Source organism: Ursus americanus, chromosome 10 (genome assembly GCF_024610735.1).
Source record: "Ursus americanus isolate L20-20 chromosome 10, mUrsAme1.1.p, whole genome shotgun sequence".
In the NCBI taxonomy this organism is placed as follows: Eukaryota; Metazoa; Chordata; class Mammalia; order Carnivora; family Ursidae; genus Ursus; species Ursus americanus.
The window spans coordinates 14913470-14933251 of NC_142136.1; the positions used below are offsets into that span (position 1 = coordinate 14913470).

Below are 19782 nucleotides of genomic sequence, written 5' to 3' on the forward strand. Positions count from 1 at the left end.
TCCTCCGTGCAACGCAACATGTGAGATGCAAAAAGCCTGCCCCCGAAGACAGCGTGCATTCACCTTCCCAAATCAGAGGATTTCTTTCAATCCTGTTACCTTTCTTTAGGTCTTGCAGCTCTACAAAGATAATCCGTGCTAAATCCTGCTCTTGTCCGAGGTCAAATGTTTGGCTCTCACGTTGGCACCCTTGTTTGGTCCTGATGAGGGCAGCAAGCCCAGAAGGCTCAAGTGGTCTGGCTGCTCTCCCACGTGTTCTGAAAGCCGCGGCCCAGGGGGCGTTTCCGAGCAGCTGGGTGGGCAGGGTCAGCGCCTCCCCTCCGCAGCTTCTTCTGGGTGCCCTGGAGCGGGGACTTCTGCAAAGCTTGCAGCCAGGTAAGAGCACGTGGGCCCTGCGGACCACGAGCTCTGCCCGCCCGCCTTCATCTAACGCCGGCGGCGGCCTCGCCTCGTACCTGCACGGGGTACGGGCAGCGTGGTCTCCACCGCCCACGTCCGGCCGCCTCGCAAGCGGCGCGTCGCTCCAGGCTCCAGGCTCCAGGTTCCCGGCGGCAGGAGCCGCGCGGCCCGGGGGGCGGGAACGGGGCGGGCCGCCGGCGCTCAGCTCCCGGAAGCGGGTGGTTCTTGGGCTCCCGCCCAGAGGACCGGCGCGGCCGCCGCTGCTCCAGCATCCCCGCCCGCGTCTCCGGGAGCAGCGCGACCCCGGCGGCAAGATGCTGCCCGGGTACGCGGAGGTGAAGCCCAACCCGCTGCAGAACGCGAACCTCTGCTCGCGCGTGTTCTTCTGGTGAGCGCCCCGCCCGAGCTGCGACATGCCGCCGCCACGCGCCGGCGCCTTCTGGGGCTGGAGGGTGGAGGGTGGAGGGTCGTGGCGTGGGAGCGCTTGCCGCCGGCGCCGCGCAGCGTGGTCCCCGCCTGCGCCCTGGCGCGCGGGGCGGGCGGGAGCCCGGCTGGGGCGGGGGGAGCCGGGGACCTGGTGGCGGGGACTCACAGGGGCTCCCTGCCTTGGCGGCCCCGCCAGCCTCCGGTGTCTGGGAGGAGGAGCCGCGGAGCAGCCGTAGCAGCGGCCGCCGCAGGAGCCCGAGCAGGGGGTGGGGAGAGGGAGAACCGAGGCTGCCCGGGGAGAATTACCGCTCGGAGGGAGAACCGACTGGACCCCCACCCTTCCACCCTTAGCCACCTTCCCCAGTACCGCTCAGGAATTCGCCCTTCTCATAAACTAAAGCTGCACCCTTTTCTTCCTAAGTAAGCAGCTTCTGAACAGCTTCCTTTATCTAAACCAAAGTCTAATTAGTGCTCTGGACCATTGCCATCCCCCCCACAGCGTCCCCACCTCCTCCGATATTCCTTACGTACACTGAGTTGCAAACTGCACCGGGAGCCCTGTGTGTGTGACCATGTCTTGCTCTCTCTCCCTTTGTCCGCGTGCGCCTCACCCTTGTGTCCTGGTAGCTAGTTGTGGCAGATTTCATTTCACTTTTTTATTTAAATGAATGGGCACACTGTTGTTGAACACGTTTTGCTTTTGTCTGGGACACACATAACAGCTGGAGTATGCTTTTGCATAGCCGCTTTCCCTTTTGCGGTTATTTCCATTTCCACCCTGAGGACCGTTCTGGAGATGGGTCCCTGAAGCCTGTGGGGTCGTCTTCTGGCTCTCTAGCCTTTGGAGAAGTGATCCATGGTCTTTTTTTTTTTTTTTTTTTGAAGATTTTATTTATTTATTCGACAGAGATAGAGACAGCCAGCGAGAGAGGGAACACAAGCAGGGGGAGTGGGAGAGGAGGAAGCAGGCTCACAGCGGAAGAGCCTGACGTGGGGCCCGATGCCACAACACCCGGGATTACACCCTGAGCCGAAGGCAGACGCTTAACCGCTGTGCCACCCAGGCGCCCCGTGATCCATGGTCTTAATGCGGGCGGTCCTGCCCAGGAGTCCTATGGCCCTAAAATCACTGCAGGGTCCCTGAGCCTGGGAGAAGACACAGGTGAAGACCAGCTCAGAGGGGTGAAGCTTCTGGCTGGTTTTCCACGTGGTAGCTGGGACCACGAACTAGATGGGCCTGAACCTGTGAGCTTCAATTACACTTCGTTGATGATTAGATCTTCTGTTTCTTGACCCTAAACTAACCCTAAGGCTTTGGTTGTTCCCACATTCTGATATTTAACTTTTTTTATGGGAAAGCCTAGGGGATCCCAAGGGAATGAGTGCTCTTAGGCTTGTTTTGATTGTGGTGTATTTGGCGTGTGAGGGCCTCTCTTGGCCCTTTGGCCCCTCTATTAAGGAGAGAAGAATATGGGTGGAAGACGGAATTTGGGTGTGGTTATCATAAATAATAATGAAGTAGGCAAACATCTTAACTTCAGGCAGGGCAAGGAACTCTGGAAGCACTTTCTGTTTCTGGATTTTTCGGAAGGTGTGAGCATGAAAATGGGAAGGTGAGGACTCTTGATTGATGACTCTGGTAGGCACTGTTTCCAGCTTCCCCGCTGCGGGGGAAGGAGCTCTTCTGTCTGTTTTGCACCTGATGGCACTGAAGCCGGGAGAAGTTGCCTGGGATCACACAGCTGTGTGGCAGTAGGGCCTGATCCCTAATCAGGCAGTCCGGCTCCCGAGCCTCTGTTTGCAGCCGTTGTACTGAGCTGCTCCTGTTGGGATACTTGTTCTTAAATGCATGGAGAGAGAAGGCTCTTCCAAACACACGTTTGTGCTTGAAGGGCTGGACTTCCTTAGTTATTGCTGTTGGAGATGTGACGGTGCACGTGAGACCTCTTACATGCTTTAGGGCAGCTGTTCTCAAAGCGTGGCCCTCACACCTTCAGCATCCCCATCACCTGGGAGCTTGTTAGAAATGCAGATTCTCCTGGCACCCATTCCTGACCAGTGAATTATGTAGAAGGTGGGGGTGGGGTTTACACCTGTGCTCCAGGTGATTCTGATGGAAGGTTGAGCCTGGCTCACTGCTTTAAGCCACTGTCCCCATTGGCATTGTTCCAGTTTTATAGTTTTAAAAAAGGGGCATGTCTTTGGAGGTCAGCTGTTGACCATGATTGCCGTCCTGTATTTATTTACCTTCTGCATTTCTAGGGATTTGAAAGTCTGAGGCCACCTTAGTGATTTCCATGTGTACCCCTGTGAATGCAGGTGGGGAAAGTGGAAATGAGCCCCTCGGGGAAGTGCTGCGTGGAGACAAGGCCCACCTTGTAGAGAAAAACCGAGTTTTCACCTTCTCATTGGATATTTGTTTTTCCTTTCAAATTTCATCTGCTTTCTAAACTTGTAGCTATCTACCCAAATGATGCCAGTAACTAGCTTTACGGACTTCTGTACAAATGGCCTTAGTGGGGTTTTGGTGTTTTCACAGCAAAGGGTGGACTTGGGTCTGCAAGGAGTTGTACATAATGGCTGTTGGTAATTGTTGCGGACTTTTAAGTAGCCTTCATGCCCAACATGGTGCTTGAACTCACGACCAGAGATCAAGAGTTGCATGTTTCACTGACTGAGCCAGCTAGGTGCCCCTGTTGTGGATTTTTGAAAAGAAAAATTATACATATATATGTATAATTTCTATTTTTGTAAGAAATTTAAAACTACAGAAAAAGGAATATAGATGATTTATTTCTGTTAGCCAAGTACACCTGCTGATACTTTGGTTTCTTAGTCTTCCCCCTAAAACTCATATGCACACATATCTTTTCTAGAAAACTAGAGTTTTTCTTCCCCCCAAATAGTTCTGAATCAGGATTGCTTCGTAATTTCTTATGGTTAACATTTAATCATGGCATTAAATCTTCAAAACATTATATTTAATTATAATTTATCCAGCCTTTCACTTTTGCTAAATACAGTTTATTTCCAATAATGATATAATGCATATTCATGCCATATATTTTTGTGCATCTTTTCTTTTTCGCTGTTGCCAGAAGTGGAATAACTGGTGAAAGGCAAAATTTTATTTTCTAATTTTGGACCAACTGACCCTCAGTTGTGGTTTGTGTGCATATTTCACTGTTGACCTTCAGTAGCTGAATTACTTTTTTTCTAAGTCAAAGATTAAAAATATCAAGGTTGTAATCTGAATTTGATTTATAGAGATGGAGCTTTTTTTGTATCTTTGAATTGTATATTAGATTTTTTCTATGAGGCATTTATATTTTTGAAATAACTTGTAATAGTGCTTATTTTTTTTTTCAGATTTTTATTTGACTCTTAATTTAGATCAGAGATTTTGTTTTTGTTTTTAAAGAATTTTTTTTAGGGATGCCTGGGGGGCTCAGTCGGTTAAGCATCTGCCCTCGGCTCAGGTCATGATTCCAGGGTCCTGGGATCAAGTCCTGCATCGGGTTCCTTGCTCAGCAGGGAGCCTGCTTACCTCTCTGCCTGCTGCTCCCCCTGCTTGTGCTCCCTCTCATGTTCTCTCTCTCTCTCTGTCTGACAAATAAATAGAAAAAATCTTTAAAGAAGAATTTTTAAAAAGATTTTTAAAATTATTTTTAATCTCTACACCCAATGGAAGGGCTCAGACTCACTACCCAAAATCAAGAGTCACACAGTCTACTGACTGAGCCATCCAGGTGCCCCTAGATAGGAGGTTTTAAATTTATCAATGAGCTCTTCTTTCTAATTTTTCCTGTTGGTTCTGTAATATATCTTGTTTAGATTCCAGCACCATCTAAATCTCCATAAGCATTTTCTTTCTAATACAAAGTCAGCTAGAGTTTCCTTTTGTATTTGGTATAAGAGAGGCCTCATTTTTTCCAAAACAGCCCATTTTCTCATCATGGTTTATTGAATAGTTCTTACTCTTTCCCGTTATTAGAAATAAGTGGTGTAACCTGATCCAGCTGGGTACTAGATTGTCCTGTCCCCTGAGACTCTGTTGACGTGTCCCACTTCTCTGCTGTGTGGCGTCCCTCGAGATGAGTTCTACGTTTATCTGTCTACCCTCGCTCCGCTGTTAGCAGCTTGAGACTTGTTCCCGGAGAAGGGTTTAGGCCACATGCATTTAGGCCACCTGAGAGTGCTTACGTTCTCACTCCCCTGACACTGGCGCAGTCTGAACTGTCACTTTGAAAAGCCAGTGCTGTTGCCAGACTGCCACTGGTGTTAGACTGCAGACATCTCAGAGCTGGGGTTGGGAGGGAAGTGCAGACGCTGAGTGCTGTGATGCTTTCCAGAGGTTGGCTGCATTAGGCCCTCAGTAGTGATCCTGAGTGCAGTGAGAAGTTTCGTTTTATCATTTATTTTTTGGAGATGCTTTATTTATTTGAGATGTTTCATTTTAAACTGGGGTTTTGTGGGGCACCTGAGTGGCTCAGTCGGTTAAGTTTCTGCCTTCAACTCAGGTCATGATCCCAGAGGTTCTGGGATCAAGCCCTGAGTTGGGCTCTCTGCTCAGTGGGTAGCTTGCCTCTCCATCTGCCTTGCTCTGCCTGCTTGTGCTCTCTCTCTGTCAAATGAATAAATAAAATCTTAAAAAAACAAAAAACACCAGACTGGGGTTTTGTACCATTTTCAGAATTCCTTTTTTTTTTTTTAATTTTAATTTTTTTGATTTTGAGTGTGTGCGTGCGCCCAAGCATGAGTTGGGGGAGGGGAAGAGGGAGAAGGAGACTTCACATGCAGCGTCTCAGAGTCTGACACAGGGCTGGGATCCCAGGACCCTGAGATCATGACCTGAGCTGAAGTCAGACAGTTAATCGACTGAGCCACCCAGTTGCCCTATAAGATTTTAATTTAAGTAATCTCTATGCCTAACACGGGGCTCGAACTTACAACCCTGATATCAGGAGTTGCAAGTTCTGACAGCCAGATGCCCCCAGAATGCCTTTTGTTTTTATTATTATTTTTAAAGATTTTGAGAGTGCATGAGAATGGAGGAGAAGCAGGAGAGGGATAAGCAGATTCTGAATGGAACCCAAGGAGGGACTGGATCCCATGACCCTGAGATCTCAACCGGAGCCTAAACTAAGAGTCAGGATGACTAAGGAACCCAGGTGCTCCTTCCCAGAATACCTTTTAATGTTAATCTCCTGTTGTTCATTAACAATCAAATATTCAAATTTTGTAGAAGGAGGCTGGCTTTTCAGGGCCCTTTTTCTTGCCTCTGCCTGTTCCCCTCTCTTTAGCATTTAGTTTGATGAGTTTTTGGCAAATTTATATAATAACTACAGGCCCAAGCAAGAAGTGGAACACCCGGAAGGTGTACTGAAATTTACTAAGCCCCTGAAGTGAAATAAACAGTAACAAAATTTGGTAAGTTTCTCTCCTGTAGTTTCTGTTTGATTTTTGTTTTTATCCTTAGAGTTCTGCATCTGCTCAGCGTGAGTGGGGTTAACTAGTGTTCTTTCAGGTGTGTCAAGTAGATAGTTTGCCTTTCTGGGTTCTCCAGGGGACCCCCCCCTCCCCCTTGTGTATCTCCCGGGTTGTGCCTGCTCTGGGGTGTGGAGCCCATGCACCACGTGAGCCTTTGTCCTAAATCTCGTCTGTCACTTCTCGGTGGGGCCAGGAAACCCTGTCTCTTACCATGAGCAGGCCTCTGGGGGGTTTCTTTTGTGTGAACTCTAAGCCCCTGCAAATATTTTCTGGGCTTCTGTGCTGATGAATTGTGTAAAGGTGTTTGCCAGTAATGCAGTGGAAAGGTCTGGGCTTTGGAATGGGCTCAACTCTTCTCTTTGGCCCTGTAAATTCTGTGTGGCTATACTTGTAAGTGAATAATTTGAGCCTTGCAATTGGGAGACTGGGGATGGTTGTTAATGCAAAGTCACCTAGTCCCGAGCTAAGGCCTCATGTTGTCATGGCCAGGGGCCTCCTGAAGACTGGAGTGTAAGTTTTTAGAGCCATCTATTTATTTTTATTTTCATTTTTTTAAAGGTTTTATTTATTTGACAGAGCACTCACACACAAGCAGGGGGAGCAGGTGCCCTATTTTTACTTTTTAAATATTTTAATCTCTACACCCAACATAGGTCTTGAACCACAACCCCAAGAACAAGAGTCACATGCTTTACCGACTGAGCCAGCCAGTCACCCCAAAGATTGATCCATTTAAAGATTAATCCTTCTAAGATCTCTTTATCTTATGTACCTACAGTGAGATAACTAAAAATGTAAGTTAGTAGAGGGTAAGATTAATTTTTTTTAGAAGTTAAAACTCGTGTTTACCGGGGTGCCTCGGTGGTTCAGTTGGTTAAGTGTCTGCCTTCGGCTCAGGTCATGATCTCAGGGTCCTGGGATCGAGCCCTGTTTTGGGTTCCCTGCTCAGTGGGGAGTCTGCTTCTCCCCCCCCCCTTGCTATCTCTCTCAAATAAATCTTTAAAACAAAACAAACTTGTGTTTCCTTACTGTTTTCTGAGATGCCTTTAAAATGCGGATGAGGGTCCTTCCCTCTCCCCAGTATTCTGGTTGGGCTGGGTGGGACTTGGGGATCTGCATTTTAAGTTCCTGCTGGGCCCTTGGGCAGGTGGTTCGTCCTCAGAGATGGGTCCATTGATCATCACTAACACCCATGGACTGCTTCCTATGGGCTCAGACTTGTCTCGGTCAATCCTCAGTCCTATAAGCAGTGACTACTATTTCACACATGAGGAAATGCAGGTCCAGAGAGGTTGGGCAACTTGCCAGGGACAGCACAGCTGGGGGTGGGGTGGGGGGGGTGGGCGCAGTGCTCCAGTTGGTATCCTGCCCACATCCTCAGCACAGGCAGTGGCCAAAGTGCTCAGGCTCCTGTCCTCCTCGGCTCTGGCTCCCACAGGTAAACACTGGTTGAGTGGAAAAATAAACGAGTCTGCTGACTCGCCAGCGGACACGTAAACGTCTTGTTAGTGAATGAGTATGCTCTTTACAGATGCTCGCCTCTGAAGCACGTTCCCCTACCCTCTCTTCATCATGCTGTCTCCTGAATTACCATGTGTGGTGTTGGCCGTCCAATTCTTTTTTTTTTTTTTAAGATTTTATTTATTTATTTGACAGAGATAGAGACAGCCAGCGAGAGAGGGAACACAAGCAGGGGGAGTGGGAGAGGAAGAAGCAGGCTCATAGCGGAGGAGCCTGATGTGGGGCTCGATCCCATAACGCCGGGATCACGCCCTGAGCCGAAGGCAGACGCTTAACCGCTGTGCCACCCAGGCGCCCCTTGGCCGTCCAATTCTTAAGGCACGAACCTGTCCGTTCCTGCAGATGTTGTGGGCATCAAATCCCATTGATTAAACTTAAGATATGCCCTTGGAATCTGCATTCAGCAAGTGTTTCCAGAATGTGTGTGTGTGAGAGCCAAGGGGATGGAAATGCACAGAGGTGCCCTTCCTCCTGGAGCGTGTGTCCCTCTACTCTGTTCAGCCTCAGCTTATGCTCTTGGCTTTTCTTCCTCCCAGTGGGTTTTCTTGCCACCTGTCTTTCCCCTAAAATCCATGCCATCCTCCTGCTTAAAAACCACCTACCTCCTTACTGCTTTCAAGAGCAGGTCTTAAGGGTGGCATTCAGAGTCCTTCCAGAGCTGCTTTTTGAGTCTTGTCTTCCATCATTTCTCACACCACCGGACTTTTCTGATGAGGTGAGACAGATTTGGTAACTATCCTGTCTGTGCAGGGCCCCCAGAGCCAGGATTGGGGTCCTGACTGATGAGGGGCCTCTGAGTGAACTACTGGGTTGGTTACCAGGGTTTTGGAGCCAATGGGGGAAAGCAGGCTGATGTCCGTACCATTGCCAGAGGTCCATTGATACAGCCCTGAGCCCTAATCCAGGTGAGATACAGTGGAGCAGTGTCCGCCTGGAGCTAACCTGTCTGGGTATAAATGTGAACTCTGTTTACCTGACCAAAGGCAAGTTTCCTCGTCTGTAAAATGGGAAGAATCATGATACTCATCTCATAGGGCTGTTGAGAGTATAAAATGAACCAAACAATGTTGGGTTTACCAGAACAGTGAATAAATATTGAAAGGTAGCCACGCCACCTTCTCTTGTTACTTAGCATTTGTAAACAGTTTTGTTTGTAAATTGCCATAGTTTATTTCCCAGATAGAGGAGGAATGTAAATTTCGGAATGTCATTCCCTACCCATAGAAACATAATCTTGGCGGTGGGGGGCAGGTGTTGGCATCCTGAGTCAGAATTTTTCTTAACAGGGTTCTGGGTGACTCATGCTAAGCTTTCTGGGCTCTTTCTCAGCCCTTAAAATCCATTTCTGTTTGAGAGCACAGTGGGAGGCCAAGGGTACTGGTCCAGCCTCCTTGTGGTTTAGGTAATTCTTTTGACCAGCATTTGAGCGCGGCCAACATTTGAGTGCCTTTTGTGTTCCTGCATTCAAATCCATAAAAATAACCTTCCTGTTCTCAGAGAGCTCCCACAGTCTGTTCTACTTAATTCTGTAACTGGTGTTAGCTACTGAACAAAGCAAGCCCCACATCTTAGTGATTTAGTTAAAAAACAAAACAACACACTTGATCTCCTGTTTGTAGTCCTTGTCGAGTTGTTGGGGGTGGGGAACTACACACACTTCTTCAGTAGCTGGACTTTTTGTATCTTGTGGCTCAGTCCTTGGGACCTCTCCAAGTCCTCTTTCTTCAGCTGGGAAGAAGTTGTTTGTGGCTGGTTTTTGTGTTCCCGGCTTGGAAGTGGCCTACGTCCTTTGCACTCACATTTTATTGGCAAGGTGTCAGTCACACATTCGCCTCTGACCATAAGGTGGGCTAGAAAGTGTGGTCCTCATGTCCCGCAGTTTGCTGTGAGAGTGAATCCCAACACATCGGGTGTGCGCTGTTGTAGACGTGGGACTAAGGCACGCTCCAATGGGGGGTTTCAGGGAGGGATAGCATGAAGAAGGTGGGGAGTCATCTGGGGGAGGATGGGCATGTGTAGGACACAGAATTGTGGGAAAGGGGTAGTGTGTCCTGAGAACAGTGATAAAGTGTTTGATACAGTCATTCGGGATCACACTCTTCTCCCGTTTCATCCTACCAACTTGCATCCTTATCTCTCCTCCCCAGTCCTGTCCTCTATGAACACTCCTAGCTGCTCATTCCATTTCTGTGCCGGCCTCTTCATGGGGCTGGTTTCTGTCTGCCCTTTTTCCCCAGGCTAGCTCCTGTGTGCCCTGCTTCCAGTGTCCCGGAATTACAGGGTTCAATGGGAGAGATCTTAAGTTCATACTCAATACAGGAATCCCTTCCAGACATTGTGTGGTGGGGAAATTTACTGCTCTTACTAATCTTCATCCTGGAATGCCAGAAGAATGCTGTATTGAGCCAGTTTTCTTTTGGGGCAGTTTCTGCCCATCTGTATCTCGCTCTCGCTCTCTTTTTTTTTTTTTGGTTAGTGCATAACAAATTGACTCCCCCTTCCCCATGATGGCCTTCTGGTATTCAAAGACCATTGTCATGGATCCATTAAATCTTTCAGAGGATTGTCTCCAGTTCTTAGGTTGCTTTTAAATGGCAGGGTTTTCAGACATTTTCCATCGGCTTGAACTGAATATGCTTTGGTTTATCAATGTCTTTATTTATTTTAAACATCATATTTATTAGAGAGAGCATGAGCGGGGAGGTGAGGAGGGGCAGAGGCAGAGAGAGAAGCAGACTCCCTGCTGAGCTCAACAGGACCCCGGGATCATGACCTGAGCTGAAGGTCAGACGCTTAACCAGCTGAGCCACCCAGGCGCCCCTCAGTGTCTTTATATTAATGTGGCATCTGGAACTAGACCTATTCTAGGTTTATTCTTGCTAGAGGTCGTGTTCGAAGTAACTGATTTGACAATTTAACCAATATTTTTGAGTGCTTGCTGTGTTCCAGGTAATGTTCCAGAGCAGGAGTTGGCAAACTATGACCCACAGGTCAAATCCAGCTTATGTCTATTTTTGTAAATAAAGTTTTATTGGCACATAGCTATGCTCATTCATTTATGTATTGTCTGTGGGCTATAGCCGCAGAGTTGAGTAGTTGCTACAGAGACTGTATGACCTGCAAAGTCTAAAATATTTATGATTTAGTTCTTTACAGAAAATGTTTGTGCCCCTCCCCCCCATTCTAGATGTTTGGGATGTATTGAGGATAGACTGAAGAAAGCCATGGGCAGAAGCAGGGGGACCTGTGGGAGATTTCACAGTGGTTCAGGCAAGAGGTGGCTTTGACCAGGAGGATGATGGGAGTGGCAGTCGTGAGTAGTCGGGTTCAGGGAAGAGCTTATTTGAAGGTGGAGCTGGGCATCTTCGATATTAGACTGTGGAACTTGAGAGGCAGAGACAGGCAGGGTTGCCTCTGGGTTCAGTCTGAGCCCCTGGAAGGATGGAGTGACCATTAAATGAGCTGCTGAAGCCTGCAGGAGGAGTGGGTTGGAGAAGACTGGGAGTTTGGATTTGACCATGTTAAGTGTGAGACGCCTGCTCCACGTTTAAGTAGAGAGGGGGAGTGGGCAGCTGGTCATGTGTCGGGGGCTCCTGGAAGTCTGGGCTGGCGATGAAATTTGGGTACGGTGAGCAATGTATGCAATTGGGCTATATTGGACGAACGGTGAACTGACGTCACGGTCCATGGGGTTTATCCCCACACGAACTGCTCTTGTATCTCTGCTTAAGTTCATTTTGTTGGTGTCAGAGTTCAGTATCCCATTGTTGTCAGTTGAAAGTTCTTTGATGACTTTTGTAGTTTGCTTTCTGAATGCCAGAAAGGACAGGTCCTGGAACTGTCCTGTAGGTTGTGGCTGATCCACTCAGGAACACTGGGTAGCAGATGAACTTGGCCACAGGTGTCGTGGGAGGTCGTGCCATCTGTCTTAGGGGGTCCAGAGGTACCGTACTCATGTACCGGGCAGTCATTCTGAAATCCAACGAAGACAGGAATTAGCATGATTTCCTCTTAATGAACACGGGCTGGCTCTTGTGGGCTCTTTCCTATTTTTTTTTTTTTTAAAGATTTATTTGTTTATGAGAAAGAGAGAGGGCGAGCACACAAGCAGGGGGAGCAGCAGGCAGAGGGAGAAGCAGGCTCCCCGCTGAGCAAGGAGCACGACTTGGGGTCTCCATCCCAGGACCTTGGGAGCATGACCTGAGCCGGAGGCAGACACTTACTGATTGAGCCACCCAGGTGTCCCAGGAACCCTGTTTTATAGAGGAGAGGGGGCTGCTATAAGCAGAAAGTTCATTGGAGTAAACTGTGAATCAGAAGTGTAGTTGCTTCTCTTGGGCTGGGTTGTGACTGCCTCTCACTGGCGGGAGTGTTGCCGAAGCAGGAGAAAGTCTCCCTTCCTCCTGCTGGGAAGGTAAAGTATAGGCTTCTTTTTGTTGGAGCCACGACATGAGTGGTGGGATGTGAGGGCTCCCCCTCTGGCCTCCTGACTCTATTTTATTTTTTATTTTTATTTATGTATTTTAAAGATTTTATTTGAGAGAGAGAGCGCAAGCGTGCACATGCTAAGTGGGAGGAGAGGGAGAGGGACGGGCACACTCCCCTCTAAGCAGAGAGCCCAAGGTGGGGCTCAATCCCAGGACCCTGAGATCATGACCTGAGCTGAAGGCAGATGCTTAACCAATTGAGCCACCCAGGCACCCCTCCTGACTCCATCTTAAATGAGTTTTCCTTTATTAAGTTTCGCAGGAGAGAGCACAGACTGGAGCCAGAGGACCCGCTGCTGGTCCATGATCTTGCACTCGCTAGTGTGGCCTTAGGCAAGACACGCAATCATTTTGGGCTTCAGTATCCTCTTCCACAAGTTGGGAAAATTAAACTTAATCTGGAGTTGTTTTTTTTTTTTTTTTTTAAAGATTTTATTTATTTATTTGACAGAGCGAGAGCTCAAGCAGGGGGAGCAGCAGGCAGAGGGAGAAGCAGGCTCCCTGCCAAACAAGGAGCTGGATGAGGGACTCGATCCCAAGACCCTGGGAGCATGACCTGAGCTGAGGGCAGACTCTTAACCAAGACTAAGCCACCCAGACACCCCAAGCTCGGTATATTCTAGAACTTATGTTTTTAAGTATAGTAAATGGATAAAATGCTATACACTTACTCTTCTTCCCCATTTGCAGTGAAGCAGGGCAAGTCAGCAGGGAGGGAATGTGGAAGTGGTGTGGTGTGTGATACCCATCTCCGATGGAGAAGTGACCTGGTAGTAACTGCTACAGAAATGAAGGTTTGTTAAAAAAAGAAAGCAGCGAAGGGGAGTGTAATTTATACTCAGAACTGGGCCACTGTCTGTGGAAGCACTTGGGAAATTCTCAGGTGATGGTAGCTACATCCTCCAGAAGTCTTCTAGAAAACAGCTCCACAGCAGAGCAACGTGGCTGAAACCGCCCAAGTCAGCTTCTGGCACCTACTGTCTTTCTATTAATGGTGCTGACACCTTGATCTTGGACGGACTCCATTCCTGGAGAACTGTGAGAGGCTCAGTTTTTGTTATTTAAGTCGCCCTATCTGTGGTACTTGGCCGTGTAGCCCCCGCCACCTGAGGCACCCCGTGTCCCGTGGAGGTGTTGGTCGGAGTGAGTGCCACTGGTTGTCACTGATCAGAGCTGTTTTGTATTGTGGTCGTTTATCCTCTATTACACCGAACTCACTGAGGACTTCGACCTCATGACCTTAACCTTCTGTTGACCTGCTGGTTATAGGCCTGCTGCCTCATAAATTTTGAGTCGAATTCAGGTAAAAGTCCTCAAAACTTTTCAGACTTAAAGGCAGTGCCCTTAAAAACCCTTCAGAGTACTTGACTCAGGAGGAGAATGAGCTGTGTCCCTGGACAGGCAGGCCGGGTGTTCAAGTATCATTCTTGCTCTTGAAATGGGATCACTCATGATCGCGTTAGTTCCCCGGAACTGGGTTTGTGGATCTTCGGTGACGGACCAGCCAGCGGAGGTTATGTTCTTCAAGGCGATGCGGTAACTCAGACCCGAGCTCTGAACTTTCTCTTTTACATCTGCATGTAAATTTAACCAAATTATTTTGCTTTTGTGAAAGCCCCATGCAAGTCTTTAGTGTATCAAGTATTAAGAGCTGAAAAAAAGAGGTGACTCCATTGTTCTCAGGCATACTCAGAATCCCCTTTGCTTTTCCCCTTTTGAATATAACATCCTGTTTTTTCCTTGAAACATACTTTTTTTTCCCTTGAAACAGAGCATAAGAGAGAATTCCGCCCTCTGAGTAAGCCAGATTAGGGTCCCCTGCCTCCCTCCTCTCTCTGTGTCTGTCTGTCTCTTTCTCTTTGTCTGTCTCGTGGGTTCTGGTCCTCTCTGCTAGGAGCCGCTCAGAAAGTCAGTTGAAGTCTTGAAGGGAAATTCTCCAGGGCTGCTTCATCTACACAGTTCCTTGGGAGGGAAGGATTCCTTTCCTGTAAGGGGGAGGCACAGTTTCTAGAAACGCTTCCAGGAAGGATGAGGTGCAGCAGGAAGGACTCCCACAGAGAGCAGACTCACACACACTTTTGAGAAGGGAATTCATCGCCTTTGATTTCTGGGAATTGGCGTTTCTCTTGAGGGCAGAACAAAGTGGGTAAATAGCTACTCCTTCAGTGTCGGGCTGTGGGGAAGGCCGTGTGTGAGGTGGGTGAGGACCGTGGCAGCTGGATTGAACCCCGACTGGCAAGCTTGAGATGACCCAGAGGCAGGTTGACATAAGCTGGCCCTGGGTCACCCAGACAGAAGGTCTGGTTCAAAGCCGTTAGTGGTTTCCTCCCTCTCACAACGAATTCCTGGCAGGAATTTCAAGGAAGGGGTGACCGTGAAGCTGTGCGGCACCCTGTGTGTGGGTGTGTGGAAGGGCCGACCCCACCGTGCTTGGGGGAGGACGGAGCACGGGTGAGGCTAGCGTGTTCTTCCTCGGTGGTGGTCACCGGGCAGGGAGCCAGGCCACCGTGGCTCCTCCCTGTGGCTCCTGGGGAGCTGCTGGTGGCTGGAGGTCCCATTCCACGCTTCCTGCCGGTGCTGTGCTCACTTCCTCCTGCCTCATGTTCCCACCTGCTGTGTTCTTGAACCTTCTCTGTTCCCCCCTCCTCTGCCCCAAGTCAGCCCCGTTTCCTGGTTTCCACAAAATCCCTCTGCGATGGGGGTTGGAGATTTGTGAAGAGGGGTTGAGTATGGGGGGGCTTCGCCCCCTCCCCTCCATCTTCCTCTCTCAGCTCCCTTCCCTCTCTGAAGTAAGAGGCAGTGGCCGCCCTCATCTTGGGCACAGCCATTCTGATCACTCCAGGACTTCCACGAACAGTTTTCTGCCTTGTAACGTAAATTCCTGTCGCATGAGGTGCGGTGCTACCAGAACTGTGGTGACGTTTGCACACGCTTTGCCAAGGGCGCCCCTTTGCCTCCAGCTGAGGTACAGAGGTTACGTTTTGCACCCACAGCAACAGAGTTAGTACACGGAGGGGCTGGGCTGTTTGACTCCCGGCTTCCGATGTTGGAAGTCTCCGGAGGCAGAGGAGGGAGCCGTCCCTGCAGGTGTGCATGAGTCTGAGGAGCTGCTGTGATCCGGGAATGGCTTCTTGGGACAGGTGGCGCTTGCTGAATGACACGGTGTTTTAGTTTGTGCAGAAGTTCTCTTTCCTTGAATCCCTGAAGAGGTGCACCCCCAGAAGCCTCCTGTGTTACAGGTGACTTTTCCCTAGCGCCCGCCATCCGGTGCCCGTGTTCGGGCCCGGTCTTAGCTTCTGAAGGGGCCCCTGGCTCCTGATGGAGTGTAGCCTTAGGTCAGATTGTAGAGAAGAGCATGTGTGTTCTTTGTATCTGGGTTTCCTATTTTTTTTGAATATTTATTTATTTTAGAGAGAGAGTGTGGGTGGGGGGCAGAGGGAGAGAAAGAGAATCCCAAACAGACTCCCCGCTGAGCCCGACGTGGGGCTCGATCGCATGATCCTGAGATCATCATCTGAGCTAAAGTAAGAGTCGGATGCTTAACCCACTGAGCCACCCAGGCGCCCTTATATCTGGGTCTCCTAATAGGCCTCCATTCTCTGCGGTGTTCTTGCATCTTTTTATTTCGGAAGGAAATGGTTTGGTGTGGTAGCCTTCCTCCTACCTCTCCCCCCCAAGAAAGGAAAAGAAATCCTACCTTGACGTGAAATGAAGTCAGATTAAGAATAAAATTTTGAGGGGAGCTTGGGTGGCGTAGTGGGTTAAGCGTCCAACTCTTGGTTTTGATTCAGGTCTTGATCTCAGGGTCATGAAATCGAGCCCGGCCTGGGGTTCCTCGCTCAGTGGGAAGTCTGCTTGAGAGTCTCTCTCCCTCTGCCCCTCCCACTCGTGTTCTCTTTCTCTCTCTGAAATAAATAAATCGTAAAAATTTTTTTTGATTGCCTGAGGTCATAGAGCTTTTGCCAGTCTTGTTGTTGTTTTGAATTTTTCTTTTCACCTGTACCACGTGCTTCTAACTCTTGGCTTGCCCAGGACAGGCCTGGTTTACACCTGTTATCACGTCGTACTCCTAGGAGTGTCTTAGATTGGATGATAAATAATATCGCTCTCAGTGAGCTGAAGTTCATGTTCCATAAACTGTACTCCTCACCCCACCATGGAACTTGGAAGGAAATGTGGGCAGGGTGATGCCAGTGTTTGCTACACTTGTACCAGGAGTAGTGACTAGTGAAAACCTATGATCCGTCCCCACCTGGGAAAACCACTGGCGGCCTGTACTTTGTCGGTAAGAATGCGGGCTGTGAAAGCTCCAGGGAGAGTGTGCGGCCCTGGAGGTGACCCCTCGCAGACCAGGCGGGTCCCACCAGGTAGTGGGAACATGGACGGGAACGTCTCACGGTGGTCCAGTTCGTGGGGCTGGAGGGGTGTTCTGGGATGTGTGTGAGTCCGGCCAGCGAAGGCCATTGTAGTCCTGCCCTTAGCTTCGCCGTGTGAGGCAGAGAGCGCGAGCTGGCCAGGGGGCCATGGCCAGGGGGCTGTGGTGAGCAGTCTGGGAACCAGGGAAGTCCTGGGGAAGGGGGAGAGGCTGGAAGTCCCCCGAAATGACGTGGACCTTCACCGTGGCCTGGCTGGCTTAGCTCATCACCTGGTCCCAGAGTTTTGGGTGGGCCGAGGCCTCCGAGGGGCCCTGCACGGGGCCCAGCCCTTGGGGTCCGCAGAGCTGGTAGAGATGAGAAGCGGTGCGTTGGCACTGCCGTGGGGACTGTCCTGGCTGATTAACTTACAGTGTGTGTGTGCCCTTGGGCCAGATCCAGTCCCAGCCAGTTTCTGTATTTGTCTGCTGGACTTGCTAGTAGTTACTCTGGGTGGATGGGAGAAGTCCTGAAGCCCCGCTACCTCTCCCAGATTCCCTGATTCACTCCCTTATATAGGACATTCTTTTATTATCTCTGCTCAGAGGCAAGTGCTTAGTAGTTCCGGATTTTTCTCTAAGCGCTTTAGACCTTAGGGCTTCTCACTTGCTGTTCTTTTTCTTGGAACATGCTGTGCCTGGACTTGGTACACACCTGGCTTCCTCTGAGAGCCTTGCCTCAACCCCAGGTAGGGAACCACCCATCCTCCGCCGCATCTCTGTTTCATCTTCTGTCTGATCGCTGTCACTGTTCTGGACCTGTCTTAGTGTGGTTGTCCCCTGCTTTCCTTCCTACCTCCGATCTCCCCAGAAGATGCCATCTGTGGGTGACAGTCGAGAAGAGTGCTCGTCACATGGTGGACCAGCGCTTAAGACTTCATTTGAATTAGTGAATGTTAAAATTCCTGTTTCCTGCAGTCCTGTTGTTGAGATTCCTGGTTAAAAAAAAAAAAAAAAAAGGTGAGGGACGTCTGGGTGGCTCAGTCAGTTAAGCATCTGCCTTCAGCTCAGGCCATGATTCCAGGGTCCTGGGATTGATCCCACATTGGGCTCCTTGCTTGGGGGAGTCTGCTTCTCCCGCTCTCCCTGCTTGTGCTCTCTCGCTCTGTCAAATAAATAAATACAATCTTTAAAAAAGTGAGTTGTGGGTTGCATCTTTTTAAAAAAATTTTAATAAAGGCATGTACACATTGTGTGCTTTGAGAGCGTTTGAGGGCTGCTTCTGTGGGGATGAGGGAGGAAGAGGCCATTTGGCTCTGGCCTCTTTGGGGGAAGAAAAAGGGGGTGGTGTCTCTGCTCTTAGGTTATACAGTTGGGTCCTCACTGGTGTGTGTGTCGGGGGGGGGTGGTCTGTATTCCCTCCCCCTTCCTTCTGATGAAGTTCAGGCGACCTTCGTGGAGGGACGAGGAAGAGCGAGGCTTGCTAGAGGGAATCGGATTTGCTGGGAAAGGGCATCCGGATCGCTGGAGAAACAGGCCAGAGACAGGCCAGAGGATGTCTACGTGGGATTCCCTGCGCTCTCTGCTAAACCCGTTTGTGTTCGCAGTTGCTTCCCCGCTCCCCACCTCTGAGTTTTTGTGGTTATAAGAAACGTTTTTCCAAGTGAGTGGGAGAAGGTCCAAAGATTATTAAGAAAGCTGTTTTAGTGTGTCCTAAGATTCCCGATGGAACTTTCCCTCTTCCACTTGCTACTGCATAAGCCCTTTATTAGACCTCGTACAGAGGCTTTTCAAAGGATGTTTTGTTCTTTCTGAATACGCAGCTAGGGTTGGTATGTTTGTAATTGACCTAATGCTTCAAAGAATGAACTGGGTTAGCTGGAATTTTCCGAAAATCTGTCCCATTGACATAGTATTGCCCAAAGAGAAAAGTGTATGATTTGTAATTAGCTTTTCCCCCTTAACTCTTGAATAATAGGCAGAGAGGTTCTTACATTTTAAATTGGAGTTATCGTTTGGGAACAGCTCTTCCCTGTATTGTGTATAAAATATGGTTCTCTGGTCTTCTATTTTCTGGTACGATTGTTTTTGCTTGTCAGAATGTGGCGGACAAATTCCATATTCCAGGTCTGGAGTCTCTGCTGAGAGCTCTGAACAAACGGTTGCCTAGAAGAGAGGTGGACGGGCGGGCTGGTCCTGAAGGACTGGTTTGGTGTGGGAGATTTCAAGTTCAAAGCTAGCCCGAGCACTGGCGAGTTTTTGATCACACGTTCATTTCTGCCTGGGTGCTGTGAGAACCCTGTAGGTTTTGTTTATGGACTTTAAGCAGCCTCTGTTACTAACTCATGGATAATTACCAGAAATACGAAGTCAAATCAGCGCTTGTTAACCCTTTGCCTTTTCCCCTAAGAATGTATAAAAATTAAAGGAAAAACTAGGCTCGACTACTTTGTTATTGTGTTTATTTGGAATAAAATCATAGCTGTGCAACCACCTGCCCTTTCCCTCCACACCTCATACTGTTTGTCAGAAAAAAAAAAATTGTTTTTGGATTGTACGGCAACCAGGCAAGGGGCTGAAGTCTCTGTCAGTCCAGTGGGGCCTTAAGTATCAATTGCTTTGTTGTATGATGATCTAGAGAGAAATCGATGGCCAGGTCAGAGAAGGGAGCTTGGGCAGAAATAATAGCCAAAGCAGGCTTGTTAAAACCCAGGGGCGCCTGGGTGGCTCAGTCGGTTAAGCGCCTACCTTCAGCTCAGGTCATGATCCCAGGGTCCTGGGACCAGCCCTGCATCCAGCTCCCTGCTCAGCGGGGAGCCTGCTTCTCTCTCTGCCTCTGGCTGCCCCTCCCCAGCTTGAGCTCTTTGTCAAATAAATAAATACAGTCTGACTCTTGGTTTTGGCTTAGGTCGTGAGATGGAGCCCTGGGACAGACTTGCACTCAGTGTGGAGTCTATTTGAGATTCTCTCTCTCCTCCTTCCTCCCCTGCGCTTGCTCTCTCTGTCTCTTTTTTTCTCTCAATCTCAAATAAAAAATCTTAAAAGAAAACCCTGGCGTTATCTGGAAGAGGCATCGAGAAAGCGAGTCCGTGGTGCTCCAGCGAAGTC

General features: G+C 49.1%; 1 protein-coding gene across 3 annotated transcripts in view; it reads left to right on the forward strand.

Annotated features, from left to right (window-relative positions):
* The first annotated feature begins 252 nt into the window (after positions 1-252).
* The window catches only part of ABCC4 (ATP binding cassette subfamily C member 4 (PEL blood group)), a 235102-nt gene continuing 215572 nt past the window's right edge, over positions 253-19782 (forward strand). For 2 of the 3 annotated variants that reach the window (XM_045810951.2, XM_087865048.1), the window contains exon 1: positions 382-787. In XM_045810951.2, coding sequence (XP_045666907.2) covers positions 714-787 — 74 coding nt within the window. In that variant the 5' untranslated portion in view covers positions 382-713. The other variant, XM_087865049.1, reaches the window with a different exon arrangement.